General features: G+C 43.1%; 1 protein-coding gene across 2 annotated transcripts in view; it reads left to right on the forward strand.

The window, feature by feature from the left end:
- The window catches only part of SLC36A3 (solute carrier family 36 member 3), a 43,424-nt gene that overhangs the window by 663 nt on the left and 27,884 nt on the right, over window positions 1-14,877 (forward strand). Inside the window, exons 1-3 of one of the 2 annotated variants that reach the window (XM_021077075.1) lie at window positions 8,754-9,586; window positions 12,076-12,166; window positions 14,574-14,662. In XM_021077075.1, coding sequence (XP_020932734.1) covers window positions 9,399-9,586; window positions 12,076-12,166; window positions 14,574-14,662 — 368 coding nt within the window. In that variant the 5' untranslated portion in view covers window positions 8,754-9,398. Of the gene's footprint in view, window positions 1-8,753; window positions 9,587-12,075; window positions 12,167-14,573; window positions 14,663-14,877 lie in introns of those variants that run through there. The other variant, XM_021077076.1, reaches the window with a different exon arrangement.

Below are 14,877 nucleotides of genomic sequence, written 5' to 3' on the forward strand. Positions count from 1 at the left end.
AGAGCTGCAGCCACCGGCCTACACCAGAGCCACAGCAACTCGGGATCCGAGCCGTGCCTGCGACCTACACCACAGCTCACAGAAACGTCGGATTCTTAACCCACTGAGCAAGGGATCGAACCCTCAACCCCATGGTTCCTAGTCGGATTCGTTAACCACTGCGCCACAACAGGAACTCCAAGCCATCATTTTTAAGTCAAGGGCAACAAACTTTCCAAACCACTGGATAAAGTTTTGGCCCAGTTCAAAGATCTCAACAAAGGATAGGCATCACAGAAGTGGATTTGCCAATGGCAGGGGGGTTGGGAGCAGGATGGACAATGACATGATTTCATTATTTACCTCTTGATTCTTGCAACAAGCATTCTTGCTTACCCACCATGCACCAAACATGGTTCAAGATTCTTGTAGTAGATTACAGATTCCTCCTGACAAAGTGACTTTGCAGCTCCTCCCATCAAGAGGTGACATGTGTATCTCTTCTCTTCGAACCTTGTCTTGGCCTTGTAACTTGCTTTGGTCAATAGAACATTAGTAAATGTGATGCCAGCAGAGGTTTGGTGATGGCTTATGCATCAGAATTTTCATCTGGATGCTCTGTGGAGCCAAGAGCACCAGGGGAAGAAGCCTGTTGGAGGATGAGAGACCCTATGGAGCAGACATGAATCATTCCAGTTGAGCCCCAACTCCTAGAACAACTAGCCTGCCAACTTCCAGACACGTGAGTGAAGTATCTCAGGCTACATACAGCCCCAGTCAGTCTGGCCCAGACCTTCATTATTGTTTGGACGATCCACAGAATTATGAAAAATAATTACTGCTTTTAGTTTTAAGCCATAACGTGGAAGTTTTTATGCAGCAAAAGCTAACTGATGCATTACTCTAAAAGGGATACGCTAATGCATGAGAAAAGAATCTCTGCCCTCAGAGTTCCCATTGTGGTTCAGTGGGTTAAGAACCCGACTAGTGTCCTTGAGGATGTAGGTTCAATCCCTGGCCTCGCTCAGTGGGTTAAGGATTCGGCATTACATTGCTGTGAGCTACAGTGTAGATCGTGTATGCGGCTCGGATGTGGTGTGGCTGTGGCTATGCGGTAGGCTGGCAACTGCAGCTCCGATTTGACCCCTAGCCTGGGAACAACTTCCATATACTACAGGTGCAGCCCTAAAAAAAAATCTCTGCCCTCAAACTAGTCTGCTGTCCACTGGGGAAGAATGACATGTAATCAACTAAGTCAGTGCCATAAAGGCAGGGAGACACTAACTGCTCTGGAGTACTGAGCATGACTTATCATAGGTGGGTTTTAAGTAGAACTTGGGTCTCTCAACACTGAACCTGGCCCTTCTTTGACTCAGTCCTGGTGACTTGACATTCCTGTGCTTTTTCTCATGTCTGACCTTGGCTGGCAGCCAGGGGCCTGTCAACCCAATACACCACTTCAGCCTTTTTGGCAGTGACTGTCCCTCCCTTCTCCCAAAAATTACTAAAATTGGGGAAAGACATCTAAATAAATGAGATATTGTAGGCAGAGCTATAGTTTGGTGGTTTGGGGGGGTAAGGACATTTATTTCTCATTATACTTTCTGTGGTTTGGGGAAGTGACCCAGGCTTGTTTCAGCCTTGGTTATAAAAGAACTTTTTTTCAGGAGGCGGGGCATGCCCACAATGTACAGAGGTTCCCAGGCCAGGGATCAAACACATGCCACAGTAATGACAACACCAGATCCTTAACCACTAGGGCACCAGGGAACTTCTTAAGAGAGCATTGTAAAAAGCCCTTTCTTGCTTATTTTTAGTCATCATCTTCCTTGAGCAGTCTAAGCGAGGCATGCAGGAGTGGAGGGAAATCTGCCCCAAATCTTAAGTCCTGATCTTTTTTTGTGTATTACTTTCTACCTGCTGGATTTCCAGAAGGTAGTTCATGAAGACAAGCTCCATACGCAGATCCTGTAGTCTGCAGAGCACCTGCAGGGAAATGGGACACTCACAGCCTGTGCAGTGGTCCACAGGCCACCTAGCCAGAGGGCCGGGTCGCCATTTCCACACTGCACTTGTTTGTTTCATTAGAAGACCCAAAGGACTTCCACTGATTGGTTCAGAGCCGCGGCAAAGCGGTCTCCCTCTCTCCGAACTGGACTCTTCCACCCTGCCCAACCAGCACCCCACCCAACCTTGCTAAGTTTAAGATTGTTTTCCCTGTGGTTAAAAAATGGTCACGTCACACATTCTCCAAGAACAAGCCTCTACTGTGTGAGATAATCAGGTTAACTGTATGATTTAGATCCGTATGGCTACAGTTAAATCTTGGAAAGAAAAAACACATTCAGCAACACTGATGCAAGGAATAAAAGAAACCTGGGAGGAATCATTAGTAATTATCAGCAACGCTAAAGAATACCAACTATTAGAATTGTGTCTGAGTGTTGGGGTATTAAATTTTTTTAGTTTGATACTGGGTTTTACACACACACACACACACACACACACACACACACACACACACACTGCCTCCCCCTCCACATCCCCCTACTGATTCTTTAACTTTTAGACCCAGCTCTTGAAGCAAGGGTAAGAGAAAATCCTTCCTTCCCTCATAGAGCACTTTTTAAGTGTTTTGCATGGGATTATTTCATTTAATCCCTGCAAGGAAACTAGGAGGCATGTAGTGTCATTGTCCTCATTTTCAGATAAGGAAATAGGCTTAGAGATATTGAGTAACTTGCTGATGACCACACATGTAGAGTTTGAGACTGAAGCACTTGCGTGGCAGCACTCCGCACTGCTCTGTAGAGCCCAAGAGAGACCTTTGAATGGTGGTGGTCAAAGTGAAAAATGGGGAAAAAATGTGTCCAGTGGGTTACACATTTTTAAAAATTAGAAAACCCACAGCCTCTCTTTGTAAGTAATAAATCAGCTCTAAACTGAGGAGGGAGTTTCTGGAGACTGTATGGTGAATGAAGAGCAAAGCACACTTCCCTTGACACCCCTGGATTCTGCCGGATGCCATTTAAATTCTTTTCAGGCCTAGAGGGAGAAGAAAGTCTTCCCTATTTTTATACAAAGATATCCTTATTCAGAAACCAAAATCTGACAAAGCACACAGAAAAACCATGGCCAGTATCAATACAAGCATCTTAAAAACAGCAGCTATAATATAAATAGTGCACCCTGGAGCCTTCCTTACGAATGCAAAAATGATTTGACATTAATAAATTTATTGCCATAGATAGCATTTGAGATCAGAAAGAAAAAATAATAGAATTTCTTTTTAATATTTTATTATGGTTGATTCACAGTGTTTTGTCTATTTCCGTTGTAAATAAGAGAATTTTATGATGCAATCCTAACTTTCAAAAAAAACCTCTTAGTATTGTAAAAATGTAAGAAACATTATCTGAGGACCAAAAAGAAGGTGGTCTCAGAGGTGGCATTATAATTAATACTGAAACACTAAAAGCAGTTTCAGCAAAGTGTGAAATTGGAAAAGGATGTTTGATGTCACTCTGTTATTAACACAAAATAATGTGAAGTATAATTTTGAAAGATAGAAATATTATTTGCAGAACAATTCACGGAAACTTCAGGAGAATTGGCTGTTAGATAAAAAAGGAATCAGTAAAATGGGCAGTAACAAAACAAAATCTGCAAACTCATTATCTTTCCTATACACTAATTGTCATCAAAAAACAATGAATGATGTCAGCCACGTGGTAGAGTGAAGAGCTTCCTCTTTTTATCCCCTTAAATCTGTAACCAAACATCCACAACTCAGCATCCTCTACCCAACACACTAGGACACCAGAGAATTTCATACGTCTATACAGCTAAAGGTGGGTAGAGGAGCCAGAAACACAGAGAGGAGGCAGAACCCAGGGAACAGCAGAGTTGGTCCCTGCAATCCCAGCTCTCTGACCATGGCATCTGAGCCCACAGCTTCAGAGAACCCAGTAGCAGAGGAGAGGTAGTGCCCATGACTCCAGCCTCCTGACCACAGCTGTGCCTGGAGCCACAGGGACCTGGGTAGCAGTGGCAGTGGAGCCCAGAACATGTCTCTCCAGCCACTGAGGCACACATAACCCGTTCATCTGCAGTGGTGGAACCCTTGCACCAGGCATGGTAGAGGCACCTAAATGACCCCAGCTCTACACGCCCCCAGTACCATCCCCCTTCCCCCATGGCAACAGAGCCTGCAACTCAGGGGATCATAGACACTAGGGAGGAGCCAACCATCCCAGTGACAACAGTGGTTCTGGCAGAAGTAAGGCATCAAGGACCTCAGAGGCACAAGAAGCAATAACAGGCACAGAGCCACACCCCTTACAGAGACAGCAGAGGGTGTAAAGTGCCGACTCTCCGGGATGACCAGGGGCTGCTCAGGTAAGAGAAACCAAAAACTTGTGTTATAGTGCCACCTACCTGAACAAAGAAGAAAGGAGTCTAACTGCTAACATCATTAACTTTAAATGTACAAAGAGAGGAACAAGAACCAACAACACGATAACATTATACCAGAATAGCTGTTCTGAAGACACTTAACGAGCTATAAGAAAACACAAAAAACAGATTAATGAGCTCAGGAGTAAAATTAACAAACAAAAGGAATAATTTACCAAAGAGAATAAAATTCTAAAAAAAGAATCAAACAGAAATTCTGGAACCAAGGAACTCAAAAAATGGGATTAAAAAAATGTATTGGCACTGAAAATAGAGCAGACCTCATGGAAGAGAGAATTAGAGAGCTTGAAGATAGAAATCTACAAGTGATACTAATAGAAGAGGGAAGAGAAATAAGGCGCAGTGGAAACAAATCCGACTAGGAACCATGAGGTTGTGGGTTCGATCCCTGGCCTCACTCAGTAGGTTAAGGATCCGGCATTGCTGTGGCTGTGGCATAGGCCGGCAGCTGTAGCTCGGATTGAACCCCTAGCCTGGGAACCTCCATGTGCTGTAGGTGCAGCCCTAAAAAGCAAAAAAAAAAAAAAAAAAAAAAAAAAAGTAAAAATGTAAAAAGAATCTTTTTAAATAAAATGAGTAAATTTTATGATATAGCCAATGCTTTTAGGGAAGGTAACATTAGGATAATGGCTATTTCTGGAGAAGAAAAGAGAAGGGAGCAGAGCTTATTAAAGAAATAATAGCGGAAGACTTCCCAAATATGGGGAAGGAACTGGATATACAAGTCCATGAGGTTAGGAGAATACCTAATTACCTCAATGCAAAAAGAACTTCTCCAAGACACACAATATTAAAATTGTCAAAAGTCATTAACAAAGAATTTTAAAGGCAGCCAGAGGAAAAAGGATGGTGGCCTACAAAGGAAACCTCGTTAGTCTATCAGCAGATTTCTCAGCAGGAACCATATAAGCCAGGGGGGAATACAATGACATTCTCAAAATACTGAAAGAGTAAAAACTGTCACCCAAGAATATTCTATCCAGCAAAATTATTATTCAGATATGAAGGAGAACTGCTTTCCCAGACAACAAAAACTAAGGGAGTTTATCAGCATTCATCACTAGACCTGCCTTACAAGAAATGTTGAAATTAGCTCTTCTACCAGAAACAAAAAAAGCAAAAGTACGCAAAACATTGAGCAAGGTTATAGACAACCAGAAAATTGCAATTCTAGTATCAGAATAGGTTTGCAAACACTTTATTATAGCAAAAGAAGAGCAAAGGCAGAAAAAAGTTATAGTTACTTCAATTTGGTAACAAACTCACAATACAAAAGGGATAACTTGGGTAAGAGGGAAAGAATGGAGCTTGTATATGTACATGAAGACAAGATGCTCTCACCAGAAATAGGACTTTTATCTAAGAGACATTGTATACAAACCTCAGGGCAGTCACGAAACATAAACATAAGGCAGAAGCACAAAATATAAAATAAAGAGGAAACTGAGAATGATACCGTAGAAAACCACCAAACCAAAATGGTACAAAAAACAGGGAAAAGAAACGATGGAGATACAAATCAACCAGAAAACAAAAGACAAAATAGCTCTACTGAATCTTCATCTATCAATAATAATCGTCATGCAAATGGATTGAATTCACAACGAACAGACACTGAGTGGGTGGATATTTTTAAAAAACAACTATATGCTGCCTCCAGGAGACTCACCTCAGCTTTAAGGACAAACATAGGCTAAAAGTGAAGGGAGGAAAATGATACTCTAAGCAAATGTCAGCCAAAAGAAAGTATCATGTAAGACAAAATAGGGAGTTCCTGTTGTGGTGCAGTAGAAATGAATCCAGCTGGTATCCACGAGGATGTGAGTTCGATCCCTGGCCTTGCTCAGTGGGTTGGGGATCCAGCATTTCCATGAGGTGTGGTGTAGGTCACAGACGTGGCTTAGATCCCACATTGCTGTGGCTGTGGTGTAGGCCGGCAGCTGTAGCTCCAACTTGACCCCTAGCCTGGGAACTTCCATATGCTGCGGGTGCAGCCCTAAAAAGCAAAAAAAAAAAAAAAAAAAAAAAAAAAAAAAAAAAAAAAAAAAAAAGACAAAATAGACTTCAACTTAATATATATATATATATAATAATATCCAATTCCTCAACAAGAAGTAAGAATGATTAATACATGGGCACCTAACATAGGAGCACTGAATTACATAAAACAATTAGCAACAGACGTAAAGGGAAAAACTTACTGCAACACAATAAAAGTAGGGGGCTTTAACACCCACTTACATCAATGGGTTAGCCTCATAAAATAAGTTGGGAAGCATCTATTTCCTGTGGAAGTCAACATTTTCTGGCAACTTCAAAAAGGAAACAGTGGCCTTAAATGAAAAATTATCCCAGATGGATTTAATAGATTTCTACAGAATATACCATCCTAATGCAGCAGAATACACATTCTTTTCAAGTGCATATGAAACTTTCTCAAGAATAAACCATATGTTGGGACACAAAGCCAGTCTCGATAAATATAAGAAGATTAAATCATAGCAAGCATCTTTTCCAATCACAATCGCCTGAAACTAGAAATCAGCCACAAGAAGAAATTTGGAAAAATCACAAACATTGGAGACTGAACAACATGCTACTAAACAACTATTTGGTCCATGAAGAAATCAAAGGATAAATCAAATATTATCAGAAGATAAATGAAAATGAAATTATTACATATCAAAATCTATAGGAAACAGCAAAAGCAGTTCTGAGAGGGAAGTTTATAGCAATACAGGACTACCTCAAGAACCAATGAGTCTCAAATAAACAATCTAACCTCACACCTAAAGGAATTAGGTAACAAACCCAACTAGTATCCATGAGGACGCTGTTTCAATCCCTGGCCTCACTCAGTGGGTTAAGGATCCAGTGTTGCCGTGAGCTGTGGTATTAGTCACACATGTGGCTCAGATCCCAAGTTGCTATGGCTGTGGTATAGGCTGGTAGCTACAGCTCTGATTCCACCCATAGCCTGGGAACTTCCATACGCCATGGGTGCAGCAACCCCCCCCCCAAAAAAAAAAACTCCAAAAAACAAATATTCCAAGCCTCATGTGCGACCTCCACAACAGCTCACAGCAATGCCACTCCTTAACCCACTGAGCAAGGCCAGGGATTGAACCTGTGATCTTCTAATGGATACTAGTCAGATTCGTTTCTGCTGAGCCATGACGGGAACTCCTGCAAAGTCTTTTATGATCCTTTTGATATATTGTTGAATTCAGTTTTCTAATATTTTGTCAAAGATCTTTGCAACTATGTTCATCAGAGATATCAGCCTGTAATTTTACTTTTGTCTTTGGTTTTGGTATGGGGGGGTTAGCCTCATAAAAGAAGTTGGGAAGCATTTCTTCTTCTTCAATTTTTTGGAAGAGGTAGAGTTGGACAGGTATTAAATCTTTGAATGTTTGGTAGAATTCATCTGTGAAGTTGTCTAGTTCTGAGCATCACTAATCATCAGAGAAATGTAAATCATAACCACAATGAGATATCATTGGAAGATGTAGAGAAAAGGGAATCTTTGTACACTGTTAGTGGGAATGTAAATTGACACAGCCACTGTGGAAGACAGTATGGATATTCCTCAAAAAACTAAAAATAGAACTACCCTATAATCCAGCAAATCCACTCCTGGGCATATATCTGAAGAAACAAAAACACTAATTCAAAAAGACATGCACTCCAATGCTCATAGAAGCATTATTTGCAATCATCAAGATATGGAAGCAACCTAAATGTCCATTAACAGATATATATAAATGCACACAATCAGAGTTCCCATTGTGGTGCAGCGGAAACGAATCCAACTAGGAACCATGAGGCTGCGATTTCCATCCCTGGCCTCACTCAGTGGGTTAAGGATCTGGCGTTGCCATGAACTATGGTGTAGGTCACAGACCCGGCTCAGATCCTGCATTGCTGTGGCTATAGTATAGGACGGCACTGTAGCTCCAACTTGACCCCTAGCCTGGGAACCTCCATATGCCACAGGTGCAGCCCTAAAAAAAAAAAAAAAAAAAAAAAAAAAAAAAAAACCACCACACGCAGTCAAATATTAGTCACTAAAAAAAAAAAAAAAATGCAATTTGCCACACCATGGATGGACCTGGAGGGTATTATTCTTAGTGCAGTTAAGTCACACAGATTCTGTATGTTATCACCTATGTGTGGAGTGTACAAAAAAAAATAAAAATATAACCAACTCTGTGAGACAACGGACTAGAGCAAACTAGGGGATACCAGTGGGGAGAAGGTAGGAGGGAGGGGTAAAATGGGGTTAGGGGCTTAAAAGGTATGACTACTGTGTATAAAATAAATAAGCTACAAGGATATATTGTTCAACCCAGGGAACATAGCCAATATTTCATAATAACTTTAAAGAGGACAGTCTGTAAAAATTTTGAATCGCCATGTCATACACCTGAAACTAATATTGTAAATAACTATGTATCAATTAAAAAACAAAGCCGCCCCACCCCCACACAGGGAAGGTGTTAAGCAGATCACCCCCTGCTGGGCCACACCTGCATCCTGCATTTCAGCAGCACTTTATTGGCCAAGCAGCCTCCATTGTGAGGTAGCCCTGGTTTCCTCTTTGCCAGAGACAGATGCCCACTGAGCCTGGGCCCACATCCAGGCACTGGACCTCCAGTCCAATGGTGCCTTCTTCCTCCCAGTTGCACTGTTCACTCGGCCCTAACGCACTAAGGGCTAAACTGGGAGGGGCTAAAAGCCGGGGTGAGTCCTGGAGTGAGGCTGGGCTCACCAGGGGCCCCGAGGATCATCCTGAGATGAGACGCTCCTAAGTCCCCCGAAGCCAGGTGAAGCGCATAGCCAGTTTCAGCTTCCCTCTCTCACCAGTGCCACAGCCCAGCACCCTCAGGAATTAGGAGCCAGCATCTCAGGCCTGCAGCCTTGGTTTCTCTGGAGAAAAACCCATGGGAGGCTGGTTCCAGACTGTTACAGGCCTTCACCCTGAGCCCACCATGTTGAAGATATCCTTGCTTGGAAGGAACTGCAACAGCAAGGTCAAGTCCTTGGATGACAGGTCCCAGTCACTCTCGGAGAGTAGCAGTAGCATCACTTCTGAGAGTGTCCATCCAGCAGAGGAAGCCAATGGATTGTCGTAAGTGGCTGCCCTGCCCTTCCCGATCTGAGGTCAGGCGCTCTGGGCCACATCGTCCCATTTTTCTCTTACTAACACATTTATTCCCATTGAAGAGGAGACGCACGGATCAAAGACCAAACCGTCAGACTCTAAGATGGGTGATCCATGCGGTTCTGGATATTATACCTGTTTCACACGGTTTTGCCAAAAACCCAGATAATCTCCCCCAACATGAGCTTCCTGATTGCAGGAATAATTTTCTACCTCAGGCTTGCTGCTCTTTCCTCAACAGTTTCAAGCTTTTCCTCTCTTTCAGGACATCTGCTATTACTCATATTCTCTCTCTCTCTCTCTCTCTCTCTCTCTCTCACACACACACACACACACACACACACACACACACACACACACAGCCATTAGGAGGGATGAAAGAAATCTACGGTTATAGGAAAACAGTAGGACATACTAGTCATAAAGAAAATTAAAATACAGTATTATAATGGCTCTCCTTGTGTAAAACTTGTGTGCACTTAAAGAGAAACAGGGAATGCTAATCAGTGTTAAAGGTAGTTATTTCCACTTGGTGGAATTCGAGTGTTTCCTTCTACAAGGAAGAAAAAAACCTTTTTTTTTTTTAAGTTGCTGGGATCTCTCGACATGGGTTTTAACTCCCCACAGCCCTGCTCTATGATGCTGTTAACTAAGGGGCAATGTTTTCTCCAAACCTTTGTCTCCTGTTTTCCAAGCGATCTGATTCAGGTGGGGGAAAATTCTGCTGTAGGAAAGAAAGGAAGGCTGGAGGGACAGAGGGCATGAAAGGAGTACATCTTTTGGAGAAATTACTACTAAAGAATTAACAAAAAGATTTTTGAAAATAGGAGTGTTTTTCTTTGACATATCTTCCAATAACTGCAGTTACCAAGAAACAAGTTACTGTTGGAAGTGAACGGTCAGCTTGTCACACACCCCCCACCCCACCTCCATTGCTTAGATGAATAGACTGAACTAACAGATAACAGAAAGTTATAGAGGTCCCAAGGGACACACTCTTCTCTCAGCCCCAACCCTGTCCCTGGTGAGTATTGAAATGCAAAAACCTGACACAGCCCTGACACCCTAACCAACAGGACAAGATCTGGAGACATGGGCATTGACTCGCCTTGTGACCTTGGTCAGTTTATTTCCACTGTCCAGGCTGCCCCCCAGACAGCACAAAGGCTGCACAAGGAGGTGCCTTTAACAGCCTCCTCCAGGTACCTTGTGTTCCAGGAGAAGGGAAAACCTCCACCTGCTAAAAACCAGCCCATGCTCGCCTTTTTTTCTATCGACCCAGCCCTTTAGGAAGCCTTTTCTAACAGGTGAGCATCATAAGGCCAGACCACGGTGGTGGTGATGATGACAATGATGACAATGATGATGCCCCCCCTCATCTGGGAGCAGTTCACAGTTCCAAGATTCCCCCTGTCATTACCTCTTCTGATTCTCACTACATCCCTGGGAGGTAGACGGAGTCAGAACCAATCTCTCTCCCTCTCCTCTCTCTCTTTTTCTCTCTCTCTCTCTCTCTTTCTTTTTGCAAGGGGAAGTGAGGGGCAGAGGAAGAAACAGGAGATGTAAGCACCCAAGGACGTTCCCCAAATAGTGACCAAACCCAGTAGGTTAATAGCAGAGCTGGAACTCAGAATCCTGTGCTCCTGCGTCTGAGTTCAATGCTTTGTAGTCAACTTTTCACTTCAGTTGCTTTTTGATGCTCTTCTCATGACCTTTTCTCACCTTCCCACTCCCCAGTGGGAGCCCGAACAGGAGCTGCCAACACAGGCATGGAACACAATGGAGCCTAGCTACCTAGCACCCTGCTGGGCACATAGTAAGCATTCTGTATGCAGTGTAGCAATTGTTATTAAATTGCATCCAATACAAAGCATGGAATAAATTCACCATGAATTATTGGTTGAGTAAATAGATGAAAGGGTGAACTAAAACCAGTAAACACTCCCTATGTTGTAGCATATGTTGGTTTTTTTTTTTCTATTAAGTGAATTAATAAATGACTGGGCACCAATAATTACTCTGTAAGTAGAGAAAAATTCTTGTTAATTTTTTTCATTGTCTATCCAAATGCCAAGCATGTAGTAAATTTCAATAAATATATTTGAGCGAATAAACCACAAAGAAATCACTGGATTAATTAATGAATAAACCGGTACTAGGGACTTACCCAGTATGATAGCAGTTGTTAACAAACGTTTTTTTTTTTTTTCCCACTGTACAGCAAGGGGGTCAGGTTAACATTTTCTTTAGAGCCCACTCTCTGTTAAATTTGTTGAGTCACCTGAACTAATACCGGCCCTGGATCTAGAGCTTCCAGAACAGATCTTGGGTACTGAGAGTTCAACCAGAGTCCACTTCATCTGGTTTTGTCCGTTTTCCCAACAGAGGGTGCTGAAGAGGCTGAAAGAAGCCTATTGGCCTTTCCATCCGCTAACATATCCTGTGCTCCCCTACAGGATGATGCAAACCTTGATCCATTTGTTGAAATGCAACATTGGCACAGGGCTCCTGGGGCTTCCTCTGGCCATGAAAAACGCCGGCTTGTTGGTAAGACAGACCTGTGCAATGGCAACCAAGTTTACTCATTTGGTGGGAAGGGGTGGTTGGTCCCTAAGGCCTTAGCACTGCTTATCAGTGGGCAATTTGGGGGTACTTCCTGCAACAGGAAATGTACCTGCTGGCATCAATCCACTAGAGCCAACCAGGAGCCAAGTGGAGCATATGCCTGGAGGCCATTCTCTTTGTTTCCCCCAGATTTATTGAGGTAATGATGAACTCTGTATAAATTTAAGGTGTACCACATAGTGACTTGACCTGTATCGTGCAAAACAATTACCACAGGAAGTGTGGTTAACATCCATCTCCTCATATAGTTACAAAAATGTTTTTTATTTTCTCGTGATGAGAACTTGTAGGATCTACTCTCTTTGCGATTTACACATCTACTGTATAGCAGTGCTGACTGTAGTCATCAATGTACATTACATTCCCAGAACCTCTCTATCTTGTTCCGGGAACTTTGGACATTTCCATCACCTTCATCTCATTCCCCTTCCCCACCACTATTCCTAAAGACCCCCCACTCACATATGTTACTGAGTTACTTTGCAACAGTTCTCCCAACTCCCTAGGAATATATCCGTGCCATTTCATTCCTTTATATCCAAGGCTTGGTTTCACCAAGCATTTGAGCCTGTGACTCCCGTTTCAAACCATTTGATTGGTTGTGAGAAAGTGGCTCCGGAGATGAAGGTTACAAAGGCTTCACCAATCCCCTGACACTACCTGTGCCCTCCCACCTCTGTCTTCTTGCTCATGCTGTTCCCTTTTCCTTTATTTCTGTCCTTTGAAATCTGCCTCCTCTGTAAAATTTGTTTCCTATTACAATTACTTCTGCCTTTACCTTGTGTTTTTCTAGAGGTTACGTCCACCTAATCTGGAATTCTTACAGCAGTTACGAAGATGAGACATACTTACTTTTTAAATATGCCTGTCTTCCTCAACTTACCTGAAAGCTCTGAGGGCAAGAACGCTCTGACTCATCTTTACACCGCCCACAATACCTGTCATAGAGACTGGCATGCTGGAAGCCCCAATTCGTGTCTATGGAATTGGATAGGTAGCTGTTTTCCATGAGTCAGAGAGAATTTCTCCTTCTCACCAAGCCTGATAAGAGACCTCTGTGTCTAAGAAAGGCATATGGGGACCCTGACTTCTTCTAACATGATGTCCAATCTGTATCACTTCTAACCCAGAGATGGGATGCTTGGAATTCTCAGGATTCTAGAATTTTAGGATTCCTAAGCGTATTATGACCACATGGCGCTCAGCCAAACTCTCTTTGCCAGTCTTTGCTTTTTACAATAGCTCTTTTATCCTTTGATTTTTGCTTCCTAAGAGTTATTAGATTTCTTTATCCTCCATCTTCCATCAAAACCTGTAATCATGATTCATTTGAGAAATATATACTGGGCATCTAGTATTCTCAAACCCTAGGAATATAGATATAAACAAGACAAAAAAAAAAAAGGTGTCTGCTGGATGGAGGCTACGTTCTGGTGAAACCCAGTGATGCTCTTCATTGCTCATTTGCCCCTTTGTGATAGATAATGTGAGCACAGGTCACATCAGTAAAGGCACAGGTGTCCTGCACAAAGGGACTGAGAGAGTCCCTTGTTTGCTCTATGCCCTTGTGATCACATCTGAAAGATAATGATTCATAATGAGCCCTGCTTTTTCATCTCTCACGCAACAAAAAAAAATTGGAAATTCCGTGAGAAGATATGTTCACTAGTTTCACTATAGTAAACATTTTTATGTATATCAAATCATCATGTGGTTCACCATAAATATATACAATTTGTAGTTAAAAAGTAAAAGGGATATGGAAATTTAGACATGACAGAGCCGTGATTCTGGACCAAGGACAATGTTGCACCCACCTACCTAACTAAAGACATGTACAGTGTCTAGAGACATTCTTGGTTGTCAAAACTTGGGGGGGCATGTGGGGGAAAGGAGTGTTACTGGCACCTCGTGGGTAGGGGCCAGGGATTTGCTGAACAATGCACAGGACAGCCCCCTGCAACAAAAAATGATCTGGCCCAAAATGTCAGTGGTGCCTCTATTGATAACCTTGTACGAGCAGAAGAGAACCAAGTCCCGAGGAACCTTGATCTTTAAGCATCTTAAAGAGGTGAGGGCTGGGGTGTAAAAAAGGAATCAGGAATCTAGAAGGCAGATGAGGAAAGAAAGGCTGGGCTGCCTGAGAGGTAGTGAGCTCTCCATTACTAGGAGTATTCTAGCACCCAATTTGCAGTGATGCCAGGGAGACCAGGACATTCAGGCAGGGGCTCTCATCCCACAGTCTCACCTTTGTTAAGGCAGGGAGAGGGCCAGCTGTGGGAGCAAGCCATCCGTGGCTCACTGTGCCCACCCCTGCTTTCCCCTCCAGGTCGGTCCTTTCAGCCTGCTGGCCATCGGGATCCTCACCGTGCACTGCATGGTCATCCTGTTGAACTGTGCTCATCACCTGAGTCAGAGGTGAGAGTCCCGCATCTCTCTCCCTTGGCGCCAGGCCTCCCCTGAGGATGTGCTAAGATTCCCTGCATTGCACTTCTCCAGCCCACTGCCCCTGCTGCTCTAGGTGCTACAAAGGCAGCAGAAGGAGTGATTAAAATTCCAGATGAAGGAGTTCCCTTAGTGGCTCAGCGGTTAACAAACCCAACTAGGATCCATGAGGATGCGGGTTCGATCCC

This window comes from Sus scrofa, chromosome 16, assembly GCF_000003025.6.
Source record: "Sus scrofa isolate TJ Tabasco breed Duroc chromosome 16, Sscrofa11.1, whole genome shotgun sequence".
NCBI classification, from domain to species: Eukaryota; Metazoa; Chordata; class Mammalia; order Artiodactyla; family Suidae; genus Sus; species Sus scrofa.